Source organism: Staurois parvus, unplaced genomic scaffold (genome assembly GCF_062004578.1).
Source record: "Staurois parvus isolate SC_StPar_1 unplaced genomic scaffold, SC_StPar_1.0 ptg000498l, whole genome shotgun sequence".
Lineage (NCBI taxonomy): Eukaryota > Metazoa > Chordata > Amphibia > Anura > Ranidae > Staurois > Staurois parvus.
In genome coordinates, this window is record NW_028318294.1 from 6,066,582 (window position 1) to 6,087,094 (window position 20,513).

General features: G+C 43.0%; 1 protein-coding gene and 1 pseudogene across 1 annotated transcript in view; both read right to left on the bottom strand.

Moving 5' to 3' along the window:
• Positions 1–1,805, bottom strand: part of VAT1L (vesicle amine transport 1 like) — a 107,092-nt gene extending 105,287 nt beyond the window's left edge. Inside the window, exon 1 of the mRNA XM_089689819.1 lies at positions 1,459–1,805. Within this exon, the coding sequence (XP_089545945.1) occupies positions 1,459–1,676 (218 nt within the window). The 5' untranslated portion in view covers positions 1,677–1,805. The remainder of the gene's footprint in view (positions 1–1,458) is intronic.
• LOC149452091 (uncharacterized) lies at positions 1,752–3,030 on the bottom strand (annotated as a pseudogene).
• Between the last annotated feature and the right edge of the window lie 17,483 nt (positions 3,031–20,513).

Here is a 20,513-nt window from a genome sequence, read left to right on the forward strand (position 1 = left end):
CAGTGCTGCCATTTTACATTTAATAAATAACTGAATAGGCTGCCCTATGCGACACGCAGAATTGAGTGAAAATCATGCTGTCAAAATTGCATATTGGGAATGCCTGTTCCCACAATGCGATACAATACGATAATGTGGATTGAGCCTAGGGCCCCATTCACACTTCCCGTTTGGCAGCTTAGGGTAGCCCATTCATCTGAAGGGTGGCATAGAGTAGCTCATACCCTACTGTGCCCTACAGCCAACAAACGCACCAGATTCGTTTCTGCACCTTTTTTGGGTGCGGAGCTTGAAGCATTTTATACGGCACGTTTTAGCGTGTTATGCTGCGTGACATAACCTGCTTTTGTTGGCTGCGCCTGGAGTACCATTACCAACTGATGGCTCTGCAAGCGCAGTGTAAATTTTTTTGTGCGTTCTCAGAACACACAACCTTAAATGCACACCAACGCACAAGGTTAACGCACGCTGACGCATGGAAACGCACCTTCACCTAAAGCTACAAAAAAAAAAAACAGTTTGAAGGTCTAAATGGAGACTAACCATCTTCAGTAGCAGTACAACCCTTTGGAGAGGTCAGGGGCCACATCTAGCCCCCTATACCTGGCAAGTGCTACCCCAGACCCGACGGCGACTTTTTCTGCTGACTTTTATAACACGCTCAATGACGCTGGCGCTCGTGACGGGGGGGGGGGTTATCACATGCGTCCCTGCATCTTCTGTGTGCATGGCGGCATTCACCCTTCCATGCCAGACCATTAACCCTTCCATGCCAGACCATTAACCCTTCCATGCCAGACCATTAACCCTTCCATGTCTGATCATTAACCCTTCCATGCCAGAACATTAACCCCTCCATATCTGATCATTAACCCTTCCATGTCTGACCATGAACCCTTCCATGTCTGACCATGAACCCTTCCATGTCAGATCATTAACCCTTCCATGTCAGATCATTAACCCTTCCATGCCAGATCATTAACCCTTCCATGCCAGATCATTAACCCTTCCATGCCAGACCATTAACCCTTCCATACCAGACCATTAACCCTTCCATGTCTGATCATTAACCCTTCCATGTCTGATCATTAACCCTTCCATGCCAGACCATTAACCCTTCCATGCCAGATCATTAAGCCTTCCATACCAGACCATTAACCCTTCCATACCAGACCATTAACCCTTCCATGTCTGTTCGTTAACCCTTCCATGTCTGTTCGTTAACCCTTCCGTGCCAGACCATTAACCCTTCCGTGCCAGACCATTAACCCTTCCATACCAGACCATTAGGCCTTCCATGCCAGATCATTAACCCTTCCATGTCTGACCTTTGGATAAGTTCCAGAAAACACTGCTATAGGCGGGGGGACTACTAGTCCCAGGAAGCCTGAGCACATCTGTGTGCAAGGCATGGCTGGTACTTGTAGTCCGGGGGAGTAGTATATAGAAGGGGTATACCAGGCTTTGACTCGAATCTTCAGCTCTCCCTCCTGGGGCTCCGCCATCACTTTCCGGGCCACCCGCAGCTTGTTGAGCCCCCCGAATCCAGAGAGGAGAACGGCTCTCATGTCCCGGCCGTCCCCGGCTCCTCCCGCCGCCTCGGCCGCCTCTTTCACGGCTTCCTTCTCTATCATCTGCTCGGTCTCCTCAGCTTTCTCCGGCCGCTCCTTGGCCATGGCTGCGGGCACGGCTCCCCGCTCTGCAATGGGATGCTCGGCTGCTGCTGAGGCTCCGGGCGCTGCTCCTCTCGGCTACCGTAATCCGCACTGTACGGGCGCCCGGCCCAGCTGTGGGCCAAACCAACCGGCCTCTTCTGCGCCTCTATTCCACACACAGAGCGGCACCCTGGATGTGTTGCTGTATGTAAATATTGGGTCTGTGGGGTGAGAGTCTGCTCATCTCCATCATCCCTGTCCTCATCTCCATCATCCCTGCCCTCATCTCCATCATCCATGTCCTCATCTCCATCATCCTTGTCCTCATCTCCATCATCCCTGTCCTCATCTCCATCCTAGTTCTGTCCTCATCTCCATCATCCTTGTCCTCATCTCCAGCCTAGGTCTATCCTCCTCTCCATCATCCCTGTCCTCATCTCCATCCTAGGTCTGTCCTCATCTCCATCATCCCTGTCCTCATCTCCATCATCCCTGTCCTCATCTCCGTCCTAGGTCTGTCCTCATCTCCATCATCCATGTCCTCATCTCCATCCTAGGTCTGTCCTCATCTCCATCATCCCTGCCCTCATCTCCATCATCCCTGTCCTCATCTCCGTCCTATGTATGTCCTCATCTCCATCATCCCTGTTCTCATCTCCATCCTAGGTCTGTCCCCATCTCCATCATCCCTGTCCTCATTTCCATCATCCCTGTCCTCATCTCCATCCTAGGTCTGTCCTCATCTCTATCATCCCTGTCCTCATCTCCATCATCCCTGTCCTCCTCTTCATCCTAGGTCTCCTCATCTCCATCATCCCTGTCCTCATCTCCATCATCCCTGTCCTCCTCTTCATCCTAGGTCTCCTCATCTCCATCATCCCTGTCCTCATCTCCATCATCCCTGTTCTCATCTCCATCCTAAGTCTGTCCTCATCTCCATCATCCCTGTCCTCATCTCCATCCTAGGCCTGTCCTCATCTCCATCATCGCTGTCCTCATCTCCATCCTAGGTCTGTCCTCATCTCCATCATCCCTGTCCTCATCTCCATCCTAGGTCTGTCCTTATCTCCATCATCACTGTCCTCATCTCCATCATCTGTTTTCATCTCCATCATCATTGTCCTCATCTCCATCCTAGATTTGTTCTCATCTCCATCTTAGGTCTTTCCTCATTTCCATTTTCACTGTCCTCACCTCCATCATCTCCATCATAGGTCTGTCCTAATCTCCATTATCTCCATCACCACTCTCCTCATCTCCATCATATGTATGTCCTCATCTCCCTCACCATTGTCCTCATCTCCCTCACCATTGTCCTCATCTCCATCATCTCCATCTCCATCATAAGGTCTTTCCTCATCTCCATTAGTTTCATCATAAATCTGACCTCATCTCCATCATCTCCATCATAGGACTGTCCTCATCTCCAACCCATGTCTGTCCTTGTCTCCATTATAGGTCTATCCTCATCTCCCTCATCTCCATCACAGGTCTGTCATCTCCATCATAGGTCTGTCCTCATCTCCATCATAGGTCTGTCTTCATCTGCATCATCACTGTCCTCATCTTCATCCTAGGTCTGCCTCATCTCCATCATAGGCCTGTCCTCATCTCCACCACCTCCACCCTAGGTCTGTCCTCATCTTCATCATAGGTCTGTCAGCATCTCCCTCATCACTGTCCTCATCTCCATCACCTCCATCCTAGGTCTGTTCCCATCTCCATCATACGTCTGTCATCATCTCCCTCATCACTGTCCTTACCTCCATCATCTCCATCACCTCCATCCTAGGTCTGTCCTCATCTCCATCATACGTCTGTCATCATCTCCCTCATCACTTTCCTCATCTACATCATCTCCATCATAGGTCTGTCGTCATCTCCCTCATCACTTTCCTCATGTTCCTCATCTCCATCATAGGTCTGTCATCATCTCCCTCATCACTGTCCTCATTTCCATCACTTACATCCTAGGTCTGTCCTCATCTCCATCATCTCCCTATCATAATCTCCCTCATCACTGTCCTCATCTCCATCCTAGGTCTTTCATCATCTCCATCATCTACATCATAGGTCTGTCGTCATCTCCCTCATCTCCATTACCACTGTCCTCATCTCCATCCTATGTCTGTCCTCATCTCCATCATAGGTCTGTCCACATCTCCATCACCAATGTCCTCATCTCCATCCTATGTCTGTCATCATCTCCATCCTATGTCTATCATCATCTCCATCATAGATCTGTCCTCATCTATCCCTCATCTCCATTACCACTGTCCTACTCTCCATCATCTCCATCTCCATCATAGGTCTTTCCTCATCTCCATTATTTTCATCATAAATCTGTCCTCATTTCCATCATCTCCATCATAGGTCTGTCCTCATCTCCATCATAGGTCTGTCCTCATCTCCATCATAGGTCTGTTTTTATCTCCATCATAGGTCTGTCCTCATCTCCATCATCACTGTCCTCATCTCCATCCTAGGTCTGTCCTCATCTCCGTATTAGCTCTGTTCTAATCTCCATCATCACTGTCCTCATTTCCATCACCTACATCCTAGGTCTGTCCTCCTCTCCATAACACGTCTGTCATCATCTCCTTCATCACTGTCCTTATCTCCATCATCTCCATCACCTCCACCCTAGGTCTGTCCTCATCTCCATCATGGGTCTGTGGTCATCTCCCTCATCACTTTCCTCATCTCCATCATCTCCATCATAGGTCTGTCATCATCTCCCTCATCACTGTCCTCATCTACATCATCTCCATCATAGGTCTGTCATCATCTCCCTCATCACTGTCCTCATCTCCATCATAGGTCTGTCATCATCTCCTTCATCACTGTCCTCATGTCCATCATCTCCATCATAGGTTTGTCATCATCTCCCTCATCACTGTCATCATCTCCATCACCTCCATCCTAGGTCTCTCCTCATATCCATCATGGATCTGTCATCATCTCTCTCATCACTTTCCTCATCTACATAGGCCTGTCATCATCTCCCTCATCACTATCCTCATCTCCATCACCTCCATCCTAGATCTGTCATCATCTCCATCATCTCCATTATCACTGTCCTCATCTCCATCATCTCCATCCTATGTCTGTCCTCATCTCCATCATAGGTCTGTCCTCATCTTCATCACCACTGTCCTCATCTCCATCATAGATCTGTCCTCATCTCCTTCATCTCCATCATCTCCATTCTATGTCTGTCCTCATCTCCATCCTATGTCTGTCATCATCTTCATCCTATGTCTATCCTTATCTCCATCATAGGTCTGTCCTCATCTCCATCATCTCCCTCATCTACATCAAAGGTCTGTCCTCATCTCCATCATTTCCATCCTAGTTCTGTCCTCATCTCTATCATCTCCCTCATTTCCATTACCACTGTCCTCCTCTCCATCATCTCCATCCTATGTCTGTCCTCATCTCCATCCTATGTCTGTTCTAATCTCATCTCCATCATCACTGTCCTCATCTCCATCATATGCCTGTCCTCATCTCCATCATCTTTTAGATTGTAAGCTCTAACAAGTAGGGCCCTCTGATTCCTCCTGTATTGGTTTTTATTGTAATTCTACTGTCTGCCCTTACCTTGTAAAGCACTGCACAAACTGTTGGCTCTATATATATCCTCTATAATAATAATAATCATCTCCACCATATGTCTGTCCTCATCCCCATCATACGTCTGTCCTCATCTCTGTCATCACTGTCCTCATCTCCATCATACTGTATGTCTGTCCTTATCCCCATCATCTTCATCATCACTATCCCCATCATCTTCATCATCACTGTCCCCATCACCATCATATGTCTGTCCTCATCTCCATCATATGTCTGTCCTTATCTCCATCTTCTTTATCATATGTCTGTCCTCATCTCCATTTTCTTTATCATATGTCTGTCCTCATCTCCATCGTGTCTATCCTCATCTCCATCCTATGTCTGCATCTCCATCATGTCTTTCCACATCTCCGTCATATGTCTGTCCTCATCTCTATCTCATCTTTCCTCATCTCCATCATATGTCTGTCCTCATCTCCATCATGTCTGTCCTTATCTTCATATCACTGTCCTCATCTCCCATCATATATTTGTCCTCATCTCCATCATATGTTTGTCCTCACCTCCAACATATGTCTGTCCTCATCTCCATCATATGTCTGTCCTCATATCCATCATGTCTGTATTCATCGTCATCATCTTCCATCACATGTCTGCCTTTATCCTCATTGTCTCCCATCACATCTCTGCCCTCGTCTTCTTTCACATGTCTGTCTTCATCTCCATAATATCCCAGCACATCTCTGCCCTCATCTCCATCAACTTCCATCACATGTCTGTCTTCATCTCCATCATCTCCCATCACATGTCTGCCCTCATCTCCATCATCTCCAACATATGTTTGTCCTCCTCTCCATCATGTCTGTCTTTATCATCATCATCTTCCATCACATATGTGTCTTCATTTCCATCATCTTCCATCACATGTCTGCCTCATCTCCATCATCTCCCATCACATGTCTGCCCTCATCTCCATCATCTCCAGCATATGTCTGTCCTCATCTCCATCATGTCTGTCTTTATCTTAATCATCTTCCATCACATATGTGTCTTCATTTCCATCATCTCCCATCACATGTCTGCCCTTATCTCCATCAACTTCCATAACATGTCTGTCTCCATCTCCATCATCTTCAACATATCTCTGTCCTCATCTCCATTATGTTTGTCTTTATGTCCATCATTTCCATCGCATGTCTGTCCTCATCTCCATCATATCCAATCACAGGTCTTTCCTTATCTTCATCATCTCCCATCACATGTCTGCCCTCATCTACATCAACGTCCATCACATGTCTGTCTTCATCTCCATCATCTCCCATGACATGTCTGCCCTCATCTCCATCATCTCCAACATACAGTGGGGCAAAAAAGTATTTAGTCAGCCACCAATTGTGCAAGTTCTCCCACTTGAAAAGATGAGAGAGGCCTGTAATTGGCATCATAGGTAGACCTCAACTATGAGAGACAAAATGAGAAAAAAAATCCAGACAATCACATTGGCTGATTTGGAAAGAATTTATTTGCAAATTATGGTGAAAAATAAGTATTTGGTCACCTACAAACAAGCAAGATTTCTGGCTCTCACAGACCTGTACCTTCTTCTTTAAGAGGCTCCTCTGTCCTGCACTCATTACCTGTATCAATGGCACCTGTTTGAACTTGTTATCAGTATAAAAGACACCTGTCCACAACCTCAAACAGTCACATTCCAAACTCCACTATGGTGAAGATCAAAGAGCTGTCGAAGGATACCAGAAACAAAATTGTAGACCTGCACCAGGCTGGGAAGACTGAATCTGCAATAGGCAAGCAGCTTGGTGTGAACAAATCAACTGTGGGAGCAATAATTAGAAAATGAAAGACATACAAGACCACTGATAATCTCCCTCGATCTGGGGCTCCACGCAAGTTCCCACACCATGGGGTGAAAATGATCACAAGAACGGTGAGCAAAAATCCCAGGACCACACGGGGGGACCTAGTGAATGACCTGCAGAGAGCTGGGACCAACGTAACAAAGGCTACAATCAGTAACACACTACGCCGCCAGGGACTCAGATCCTGCAGTGCCAGACGTGTCCCCCTGCTTAAGCCAGTACATGTCCGGGCCCATCTGAAGTTTGCTAGAGAGCATTTGGATGATCCAGAAGAGGATTGGGAGAATGTCATATGGTCAGATGAAACCAAAATAGAACTGTTTGGAAGAAACACAACTCGTCGTGTTTGGAGGAGAGAGAATGCTGAGTTGCATCCAAAGAACACCATACCTACTGTGAAGCATGGGGGTGGCAACATCATGCTTTGGGGCTGTTTCTCCGCAAAGGGACCAGGACGACTGATCCATGTACAGGACAGAATGAATGGGGCCATGTATCGTGAGATTTTGAGTGCAAACCTCCTTCCATCAGCAAGGGCATTGAAGATGAAACGTGGCTGGGTCTTCCAACATGACAATGATCCCAAACATACCGCCCGGGCAACGAAGGAGTGGCTTCGTAAGAAGCATTTCAAGGTCCTGGAGTGACCTAGCCAGTCTCCAGATCTCAACCCCATAGAAAACCTTTGGAGGGAGTTGAAAGTCTATGTTGCCCAGCGACAGCCCCAAAACATCACTGCTCTAGAGGAGATCTGCATGGAGGAATGGGCCAACATACCAGCAACAGTGTGTGCCAGCCTTGTGAAGACTTACAGGAAACGTTTGACCTCTGTCATTGCCAACAAAGGATATATAACAAAGTATTGAGATGAACTTTTGATATTGACCAAATACTTATTTTCCACCATAATTTGCAAATTAATTCTTTCCAAATCAGCCAATGTGATTGTCTGGATTTTTTTTTCTCATTTTGTCTCTCATAGTTGAGGTCTACCTATGATGCCAATTACAGGCCTCTCTCATCTTTTTAAGTGGGAGAACTTGCACAATTGGTGGCTGACTAAATACTGTTTTGCCCCACTGTATGTCTGTCCTCATTTCCATCATGTCTGTCTTCATCTTCCATCACATATGTGTCTTCATTTTCATCATCTTCTATCACATATCTGCCATCATCTCCCATCCCATGTCTGCCCTTATCTCCATCAACTTCCATCACATGTCTGTCTCCATCTCCATCATCTTCAACATATCTCTGTCCTCATCTCCATCGTATTTGTCTTCATGTCCATCATTTCCATCACATGTCCGTCCTCATCTCCATCATATCCAATCACATGTCTTTCCTTATCTTCATCATCTTCCATCACATGTCTACCTTTATCTCCATCGTCCCCAATCACATGTCTGTTTTCATCGCCATCATCATCAATCAAATGTCTGTCTTCATCTCCATCATCTTCTATCATGTCTTTCCTCAGCAACCAATTTGTTGGCCTGTGTTGGGTATGGTGGCTAAACCTAGCCAATTTGACTGGCTAAAAAAGTCCATGCCAAGCATTATGGTTGTGGCAATATAACTTGTTAACTTTCATGTGCAGTTTGTGTTCCTGTCCAGTGCACAGAAGGACAGGAGTTGGTGGCTGTCCATTGTACTTCCTAAAGTTATTAGTTATCAAGTCCGGACACTTTCACCCCTTCCTGTCCAGGCCAATTTTCAGCTTTCAGCGCTATCACACTTTGAATGACAATTGCGCGGTCTTGCAACACTGTACCCATATGAATTTTTTCGCATTTTTTTTTGAGAGATAAAGCTTTATTTTGGTGGTATTTATTCACCACTGGGATTTTTATTTTTTTGCTATGTAAATGAACAAGTCCAAAATTTAGAAAAAAAGTGTTTTTCTTATAAAATTTTGCAAATAAATAATATTTCATCATAAATCTTGGCCAACATTTATTCCGTTATCTTTTTAGTAAAAAAATAAATAAATAACCCAAATTAGTTTATAACCAAAAATTATAATTTTTAAACATATTTTTTTACATTTTTATTTTTATTTTTTATATCATTATTTATTTATTTTTACATACTGTCACCCTAGCAGTACAGTGTCACCATGGTGACACTGTGCTACTTGTGGGGGGTGATGAAGATTTTTCTTTTTACACTGATTGCTTTTACATCCATAAAGGCTGTAAAAGCAATAATTTCTCCTTCTCTCTGGCTGCATTCTTGCAGCCATTGAGAACTACTGTGTGAGCTGTGATTGGTCACAGCTTGTCACATGGTACAAGAATGTTGTGAATAGCTTTGTACCAAGTGATCTCTGTGATCATTCACTGATTTCATACGTAGTAAGCAATGATGTCAGGAAGTGACATCTTGCTTACTACTCTGCATGTTATCACTGATTGGCCAATCACTGATCACATGATCGGGACCTCACAGAGAGGTCCCGTACGACGATCAGTGTTCCACTGTGTCTGGAGGACACAGCGGGCACTGGATTGCGGTGCTGTGTGCTGCCATGGAGCGCGCACAAGCAGAGGGCGGGGAGGCCATTTATAAACGGCCACCCTACCCTGCACGGCCACCGTCCGGCCGTTTATATACAACAGCCGGACAGGAGGTGGTTAAAAGTGATGTCTTGGGGCTTGCTTACATTACTGGAAGACCGTTCTGCCCTTTTGGAAAGCAGTCAGTGGTGGATTGCTTTTGCAAAGGGTGGTTGACAGGCAAATGGGAGGCAATATACTGCCTCCTTACTGCTTGTTTTGATCATTAAAAGCCATGGCATGCGGTTGCAGTGCAGTTGCTGCACACTCAATTAATCCAGTGAGCTGCATTTTGTGGTGTACTGCCCACTGACCACATTTTTGCCATGGCATGTGTACAACCCCCTTCAGAATGCTGTGTTGGATCAAAGGGGATAGTCAGGGTGGCTCATGGGTTTTCGCAGGTACGACACTTTTTGGTTTCTCGGTCCTTCCCTACCTGGGATCTTCTTCGGGAGTCTCGGGATGTTCCCCCGGCGGAATTTTTTCGATACCTTCAATTGCGGCACTGGCTACTCTCGCTGCGGGGCACTTCTTCTTTTCCATACCAGAAATCGGCCTTTGAACAGCTTTGCCAGCAGCGCCTGGGCACCCTGGGCCTTATCTCCCTTCTTTATGCAGCCTTGAACAGACACCCGTCGCATACTTCTCTTTCATACGTTGTTCAGTGGGAGCGTGACTTGGGAGTGGATGTGGATCCGGAGGACTGGAATAGGGCCTGGTCACTCATAGCTAAATGCTTATTCAATACCACCACGCTGGAGGCAGCCTATAAGGTATTGTTTCGTTGGTATTGGGTTCCGGCTCGTTTGGCCCAGGCTAATCCCGCTTGTAGTGATCGATGTTTCCGGGGTTGTGGCCGTCGTGGCGATGTCTTGCATATGTGGTGGTCATGCCCGAGACTGGTCCGTTTTTGGTCTCGTGTATTTGGCCTCCTTTTCACGTTGTTTCATCTATCCATACGCCGGGATGCTCGGTATGCCTTGCTTCATTGCCCCATACCGGGTCTCTTTGCTCATCAGCAGAAGCTAGCGTCCTATTTGTTTTTGTCGGCCACCAGAACAATTGCTCAGGCCTGGAAAAGTCCGTTTGTCCCTTTTCGGGGGTGCGGGATCGTGTGACCAATATGATGCTTAATGAACAGATGTCGAGCATATGCAACGACTCCCAATGTAAATTCTCGAAAATATGGGAACCATGGTTGCAATATGCCTTTCCCACGCTTCCTTTGGCTAGTATGGGGATGTACTGGCGTTAGGCACTGGCGTTTGATGGTGGCGCTCTTGGATCTCTGCCCCCTCTCTTCTCCTTTTTTTTTTTTTTTTTCTCTCCTCTTATTTCTCTTCTCTTTCTTTCTCTCCATTTCTGTTAGTTTTTTTGGGTGATAGTTGACAGCTGCCTTTAATTGCAGTTAGAATTTCATTACCGTCATTGTAACCTATGTGCCATTGATAGCCCCTGCGTGGGCGTACCTTCTGCCTTGTTGAAGTTAGAGCACTGTTTTTCTTTTGTTATTATGTTTTTTATCTTATCGGTGCAATTGATAGCCCCTGTGGGGGCATGTTTTGTCGCCTCTGTTTTATACTGCTTAAAACTAATAAAAACTATTGAAATACAAAGGGGATAGTCAAAGCATGGCTCATCCGCCTATGTGTATGGCCCTCCCAAGCAAGTGTGAACGAGTCCTTACTGGAAAGCTCCTATTTTTCACTTTTATTCAATTCATTGTGTTTAAAAAAATTAAATTTGTACTTTCCGGCCCATGCAGAGTGCTGTAATAACTCTGTAGTCCTGCAGACAGCTAGTATGATACATATGTTGGAGGTTCGTAAGAAAAGGCCAAGCATGTCGGTAATAGTTAAAATAGAAGGGGGGTTGGTTGGAGTTGAGCCCCTGACCATGTGTAGCACCCCCCTAATATCGTGTTGGTGGTTAGGTAGTTGGCTTCTCTATAGCTAGAGGAGCAGGGGGTTATTATTTAGGGCTTCTCAGTGTCTCACAGGCTGCTGCACTGTTACTTTCCAAATCTTCTAGAGGATTCTAGAACCATAGTGGGAGAAAGAACAGTGGGCAGCCTGAATATTTATGGAATTCCAGCCAATCCCTGGGGAAGTGTGCCCAGTAGGTGGTGAGAGAGACCATACATAGTCTGAGGCCTGAGCAGCAGGGTGTAGTGTTCCTGGATCCAGTCATGCTGGAGGAGACTCCTGTGCAAGGGCTCTGCCCCTGGTGCTGGATTTTAAAAGAAGCAAGAAGACACCAAGATCCCAGCTAGGCTAAGCTAGGGGGCCTATTCACAAGTTTAAATTCTGTGATCAAGTTGGGTCTGGAGAAGCTCACTGGAGAGAGCAAAGTGGAAGTTGGAGGAGAAGAGTACAGCTGTCCTATGGAAGTGTAAGCAGTAGCGTAGTGTGGTTTGTCAGTGCCCGGGGCAAGGAAAGCAATTTGCACCCCCTAACAAAAGAAAGGAAGAAAAAAGAGAAAGGGAGAAAGAAATAGAGAAAAAAATGAAGAAAGAGAAAAAAAGAATGAGAAAGACAGAGAAAAAGTATTTGGTGGTATTTGATCACCACTGGGTTTTTTTTTATTATTTATTGTATAAATGAAAAAAGGCCAATAAGTTTGAAAAACATTTTTTTTACTTTTATTTTTTGCTATAAAACATATCTAATAGAAAATTTTAAAAATCTGATTTCTTTATAAATGTAGGATACAATGTATTCTGCTATGTGTCTTTGGTATAAAAACAAATTCCACTGTTTATTGATTGGATTGTGTGAAAATTATAGTGTCTACAAACTATGGGATATATTTTTAAATATATTTATTTATTTATTTTTATACTAGGAATGATGGTGATCAGTGACTTAGAGTGGGACTATAACAGTGCGACAGACAATCTGACACTGACACTGGGAGGAAACCAACTAAATGACACTGACATCTTAACAAGTGTTAATTTGTGCTTTAAACGTAAATAGTCAATATGTTACGCTGTGTATATTTACATTTACGCACGTTTGATGTTTTGAGTGCAGCTGCATATTATTTATTTATGTATTTACTTATTCAGTTCTGGTTTTACACTAAGTGTAGTGAACAAGTTTTTCTAAGTGATAATTTGTGCATAATACGCTGCTTTTTACAAAAAATCTCTTTGTTCCATCTCTCTGCTTTGCAGGGAGAAGAAACAAAACGATTGTTCCCCCTGGACAGAGCCCTGTGTTGATTGTCAACACAGCGCTCTGTGTTGATTGTCAATACAGCGCTCTGGGCAGTGATTGGACACAGCCTATCAACAGGTCCTGGCCATAAATAATTGGCCGCGACCTGCTGTCAGTGGGCAGGGGATACCTGGAAGATCGCAAACAAACAAAGGATTTCCCAGCAACACTTACCAGCCAGCTTGCAAAACAACCAATTTGGCCGTGTCTAACAGTTTGCATTAAAAACAGGGTTTTGTTTGCACACATTTGTAAATATATGCGTAAGCCACAGTCCCGTGTTAAGGGTCCTGTGGACCTAACTCTAAAATGTTCAGAGCCTCCATAGAAGGAGCACAAATATCAATGGATAGGTTAAGGCAGGTGTGCCTGGAGGAGCCCATCTCTCCTGAGCCCTGGTTCACACTGATGTGGTCTGGAATTCACAGTGTTTAGAGTGCGAATTCCACACCGCCTCAGAATTGCACCCCATTCATGATAACTGCCGCGGGTGTGTATGTTAAGTTAACAACACCCCGAAAGCGGTCCGCAAAACGCGGTGCAATGTGCATAATCGGATCGCATAGGTGTGAATACCCATGCGATCCGATTCTAGTGCGGACCCAAAAAAGGGTCCTACACCTTTTTGGTGCGGGTGCGGTGCAATTAGAGCCATACAAAATGTATGGCTCCAAGAGCAGCGCACACAAATCACATGTGATTTGCAGAGGAATGTGGTGCGGTTCCTGTGCGAATCACATGCGATGTACCGCACCACATGTATGTGAACCCAGGCTCAAATGTACAAGGATGCACATGATGCCTAGATATAGCAAAATGACAGCAAAGGCATCCAGTGCATCCAAATTAGCCAACTGGACAAAAAATGGCAACCGTCCCAACCTATAACCAGCCTTAGCAGTAAGGTGCACATGGAAGGGCAATGCACATCGCAAACAAAAAAAGAATTTCCCAGGCACACTTACCAATCAGTCTGGTAAGTTTGCCTGGAAAAGGCCAGCAATGTACAGGTACGTCGTTGTACCTGTACAGGCCACCCGTCTCCAATACATTGCGGGCGGGGCAGTTCTAAAGTGGTTAAACTGCAAGACGAACTGTATACGTGAATTTATTCTTTTCATGGTGTTTTGTTTCCTTACCTTTATGGAATAAAAATTTATTATTTTATCATTTTTGCGTGATTTTTTGATGGCACAAGTCCCATCCATGGTCTTCTGGCCTCGTTTGGCATTTTTCCTTCTAGTGGTTGACATGAAAGGATCACGCTTGGTGGGAATAGTAAAATAGTAGAAAAAGTATAAAAAAATATAGTATTAGAGTATAGCAGAGTAAAAAGCATTGGGCCACGTGTCTCAAACCCACAACCATGCACAGAGTGGAATGGAGCCTAAACTACTATGCTACAGCCATCTCAAATGACATATGGTATAAATCGACCATGTATTATGAATTCTTCCAGCACATTGCGGATTGCGCAATTTTGTTTCAGAGGCAAAGGCCAGTGCCATTTTGGCAATTTTTTTTTTAATGACTAACTTGATATAGTTTGTTTCCCACAATTCCTTGTCCACATTAGCAATATCCACTTACTATAGCAAACACTACAAGGAATCCTTACTATAGCGATATGCTGTTACCATGGCAACCTGTACACTGAATTCTTACTATAAGACATGTGCCATACCCATGGCAGTTAGTACACTGAATTCTTACTATGGTGATTTGCAGTTACAGAGGCAACCAGAACATGGAATACTTACTAGAGCAATTTATTTCAGGTACTTATATAGCGCCATCAATTTATGCAGCGCTTTACATATATATTGTACATTCACATCAGTCCCTAACCCTCAAGGGGTGTATAATCTAAGGTCCCTAACTCACATTCATATACAAGGGCCAATTTAGACAGGATCCAATTAACCTACCAGCATGTCTTTGGAGTGTGGGAGGAAACCCATGCAGGCACAGGGAGAACATGCAAACTCCAGGCAGGAGGTGCTGTGGCTGGGATTTGAACCAACGACCCTAGTACTGCCTGGCGGAAGTGCTAACCATTTAGCCACTGTGCTGCCCAAAGAGCAGCAGAGCAATACGCAAATACGATGGCAACCAGTACACTGAATCCCATGACCCAACTGAGCATGTGTGAGGAAGAGAGGATCTCCCTTCGAATCGCGTCAGCGCTCTGAGGAAGAGGAGATCTCCCTTCCAAACGTGTCAGCGCTCTGAGGAAGAGGAGATTTCCCTTCGAAACGTGTCAGGGCTCTGAGGAAGAGGGGATCTCTCTCCAAACGTGTCAGCGCTCTGAGGAAGAGGAGATTTCCCTTCGAAACGTGTCAGGGCTCTGAGGAAGAGGGGATCTCTCTCCAAAAATGTCAGGGCTCTGAGGAAGAGGGGATCTCTCTCCAATGGTGTCAGGGCTCTGAGGAAGAGGGGATCTCCCTTCCAAACGTGTCAGCGCTCTGAGCAAGAGGAGATTTCCCTTCGAAACGTGTCAGGGCTCTGAGAAAGAGGGGATCTCTCTCCAAAAATGTCAGGGCTCTGAGGAAGAGGGGATCTCCCTTCGAAACATGTCAGCACTCTGAGGAAGCAGGGATCTCCCTTCAAAACGCCATTCTTTAGGGTCTTCCTTTAATTGTGATTCGCACACGTCTCTGGTCTGATTGTCCAGCCTTAGACATTACATGCTTTTATAATTTTGACGTTTCTGAGTTTACATCTATTTATCCTTTAATAAAATGTATTGCTGAGGTAATGTGCAAGGTTGGTGCGTTTTCTTCATTGCAGTACAATCCCTTATTGTTTTTTTCTTTTTGTTTTTTTTTGGGGGGGGGGGTGGGAGTCCGGTAAAGTGTAACTTTCATTCAATTCACTGTATTTAGAAAGGCAAATTTGTACTTTCTGGCACATGAGGAGCCCTGTGATAACTCCATTGTCCCGCAGACAGCAGGTATGATACATAAATTGGTTCTGAAAAAAAATTTGAACAAACGTTTTGTTATTCGGAGATTCCAGTGTATCTGAATTTCCGAATTACAATAGTACTTAATTTAAACAAATCCATTATTATGAAACTTCTTCCAAAATGTTAATCTAATTCGAAAACGAAATTGAATTTGAATACAAATTCGAAATATAAACATATTGCTGACTAATGCTGATTTCCTTCAAAGACTCTGTGTATGTTAGAATATAGCCATCTTTCGAAATTCAAATTTTGAAAAAAATAGAATAAAGGAGAATAGCATAGGATAGAATAGAAAAGAATAGAGTAAAACAGAATAGAATAGAAAATAAAAGAATTAAATGGAAAATAATAGAATAGAAAATCAAAAAATAAAATAGAAAAGGAATAGAATAGAAAAGAATAGAATAAAATCGCAAAAGATATAGCTGTCTTTCGTAATTTGAATTTCAAATAGAATAGAATAGAGTAAAACAACAGAATAGAATAGAAAATAAAAGATTGAATAAAATAGAAAAAAAAATAAAAGAATAGAATAAAACAAAATAGAATAAAAAATAAAATAATATAAAATAAAAGACTAGAATAGAAAGAATGTAACTGGCTTTCGAATTTCAAATTTTGAATAGAATAGGACCGGCTATTCTTTCCAATGATATTGGATCGATTTGATAATTTTTATTTGAATTTGATTTGAGGACTCCAAATCACTTGGAAACATTCGAATTTGCATGAAAACGAATATACGAAACAAAATGAAACTAATGTTGTTACGAATGCAACAAAATTAGATTAGTAACTTAATGAATCCATCTGAAACAAAACAATTTTTTTCATTCTGCACATGTTTATTGGTAACCGTTAAATTACAAGGAAAGGTAAGATTTAAAAAAAACCCAATAGATAAAGGAAGGTGGGGTTGGTCGGGTTCAAACTCATGACCCCCATGACCATGCTGCACAGAAAAAGGCTGCACTAGCCGCTGCACATCTATGCTAGCTATTGTATGGAAGATCCATTTGAGTTGAGTTTCCACAACTACTGCTGAATCTAGGTGCCAGGTTTTTTCTCTTTATTTGACACAGAAAACGCAGCTCATTTTACAGGCTTACTAAATTGCAGAGTGCTGGACCCTTGAGTCGGCAGCTAGTTATGCTGTTATTCAGGTCTCTTGATCTTCTCTTCACTTTCGCTTCCCACTGACTACTCTAGACCAGTGGTCTCCAAACTGCGTCCCATTTCTTGGTTCTATCCGGCCCTTGGGGTACTATTCATCCCAGTGACACCAACAAGGAGGCACCATTTTTTCCACTAGTACCAACTATGGGGCATTTTTCCCTCCATTGACACCAATTCCTCCCACTGATATAAACAATAAGTATTATTCCTCCAACTAATACCAAGGATGGGGTACTATTCCTTCTTCTGTAGGGCAGCACAGTGGCTAAATTGTTAGCACTTCCGCCTGGCAGTACTAAGGTCGCTGGTTCAAATCCCGACCACGGCACCACCTCCCTGGAGTTTGCATGTTCTCCCTGTGCCTGCTTGGGTTTCCTCTCACTCTCCAAAGACATGCTGGTAGGTTAATTGGCCCTAATATGTGTATGTATGGATGTGAGTTAGGGACCTTAGATTGTACACTTCTTGAGGGTTAGGGACTGAAGTGAATGTACAGTATATATGTAAAGCGCAGTGTAAATTGATGGCACTATATTATTATACAGTATTTATAAAGCACCAATAGTTCGCTCAGCCCTGTACATTACAAAGGGGGACAGAACATGTGACAGAACAATACCAATACAATGCAAAACATGAGGGGATCGAGGGCCCTGCTCTATCGAGCTTACAATCTATATAAGTACCTGAAATAAATAAATAACAATGATGGGACATAAAATAGAACAGAAAATAAATCAATAGAATTGAAAAGAATAGAAGAAAATAAAAAAATAGAACAAAATACAGTAGAAAATAATAGAGCAAAACTAACAAAATAGAATAGAAAATAAAGGAATAGGAAAGAATAGAATCCATTAGAACAGAATAGAAAAGATTAGAATAGAAAGTCAAAGAACAGAATCAATTAGAATAGAAAATATTAGAATTGATAATCAAAGAATAGAATAGTATAGAATAAAATAGAATATAACTGCCTTCCGAAATTCAAATTTTGAATTAGAACAGAATACATTAGAATACAATATAAAATAACAGAAAAGAATAGAACAGATTACAAAAGACTAAAATACATTTGAAAGCAAATTCAAATTGGAAAACCAATTTGAAAACAAGAATAAAACAAAATAAAACAGAAAATAAAGCAATAGAAAAAAAAGAATAGAATAGAATTGAAAAGAATACAGGAATACAGGAAAAAAGAACAGAATAGAAAATAAAATAAATAGAACAGTATACAGTAGAAAATAATAGAGTAAAACTAACATAATAGAATAGAAAATAAAGGAATAGAAAAGAATAGAATCCATTAGAATAGAATAGAAAAGATTAGAATAGAAAATCAAAGAATAGAATAGAAACGATTAGAATAGAAAGTCAAAGAACAGATTCAGTTAGAATAGGATAGAAAATATTGGAATAGATAATCAAAGAATGGAATAGTATAGAAACACAATAGAATAGAATAAAATAGAATATAACTGCCTTCCAAAATTCAAATTTTTAATAGAATGAATTTGAATTAGAACAGAATACATTAGAATAGAATATACAATAATAGAAAAGAATAGAACATATTACAAAAGACTAAAATACTTTACAAAAATTGTGAGCTGTGCTATGGTGACATGAGTAGTGATCAACAAAGGCACTGTGAAAATTTTGTTGAAATAGAAATTTCCAATATGGTCACACAACTCTTCATATAGCCCATATACCATCAAAAACACATATGGATTGCGGATTATGAATTGTAACGTTGGGATTATTTTCAAATCCATTCGAATATGTTGAAAGTATTTTCGAATCCATTTAAAATTTCAAATTCGGTCAAATTTGGATAAACAAATTCTGAAAAAGGAATTAAACTAATTTAAGTAATCGAACAAAACACAATTAGTCAAATAATGAATCAAAACAAAACAATTTTTTAATTTTTCACGTCAGGCCAACATCACTATCTCCAGAACAGAAACAGCTGAAACAATTTTACAAATCCTTGCACTTCAGTGGTGCACTCGAGGGATTGTTTATTCCCAAGAAACTGGAGATTATGTTTAACTGACTACTAACAATTTGTGAATGTGGGTAGCTAGACTGGTTTATCTGTCATTGGTGCCTATTTTGTTCCCACGGTTTCCTGGACAAATACATAAAATGTTCCGCTATCAGCGCTGTCACACGTTGAATGACAAATGTGCAGTGATGCAACATTGTACCCAAATTACATTTTTATAAATTGTTTTAAAGAAACAGAGCTTTCTATGTAATCACCACTGGGTAGTTTTTTTTTGCTAAATAAATGAAAAAGACCAAAAATTTTGAAAACAAAACGAAATGCGTTTTTTTTCATTTCTGTTATAAAATTTTGCAAATAAATAATTGTTCTTCATAAATTTAGGCCAAAATACAGTAGAAAATAATAGAGCAAAACTAACAAAGTAGAATAGAAAATAAAGGAATAGGAAAGAATATAATCCATTAGAACAGAATAGGAAAGATTAGAATAGTCTCCGCCCGAATCACACACCTACTGAGCGACATATCTGACTGGATGTCGCTCTACTTCCTTAAACTGAACCTCTCCAAAACCGAGTTTCTTGTCTTCCCCCCAGCCCGGACCCCACCCCCCATTGACTTCTCCATCACATCCAACAACGCCACCATCAAACCCGCCCCGCAGGCCAGAGTACTTGGTGTCATTCTGGACTCCAACCTATCCTTCCAGCCCCAAGTCCAATCTTTAACAAACTCGTGCAGACTCCACCTCCGCAACATCGCCAAAATCCGCACGTTCCTAACCCCAGAAACCACTAAACAGCTCATCCACTCCCTCATCATATCACGACTCGACTACTGCAACTCCCTCCTCACTGGCCTGCCTCGCCGCTGGCTATCCCCGCTTCAGTCGATCCTGAATACGGCTGCCAGACTCATTCACCTTTCCAACCGCTCCATCTCCGCCACCCCCCTCTGCCATTCCCTCCACTGGCTTCGGATTGCGCAACGGATCAAATTCAAAATCCTAACACTGACATACAAAGCCGTCCACCATACTGCCCCGTACTACATCACCGACCTAATATCCATGTACCACCCAGCACGCACACTCCGCTCTTCACAAGACCTCCTTCTCTCTAGTTCCCTGGTCTCCTCCTCCCATGCCCGCCTCCAGGACTTCTCCAGGGTGTCACCCATCCTCTGGAACTCCCTGCCCCAACCCACCAGATTATCACCTACTCTCCTCTCCTTTAGGCGCACCCTGAAAACCCATCTCTTCAGGGAAGCCTACCCCACCCCCTGCTAACTTGCCGACCTCCTCCACTCTTCCTACCACTCCATCCCCCACAGCTATCTCCTCCTGTGCCACCATCCCCTCCCTCCTAGATTGTAAGCTCGAAAGAGCAGGGCCCTCAATCCCCTCATGTTTTGCATTGTATTGGTATTGTTCTGTCACATGTTCTGTCCCCCTT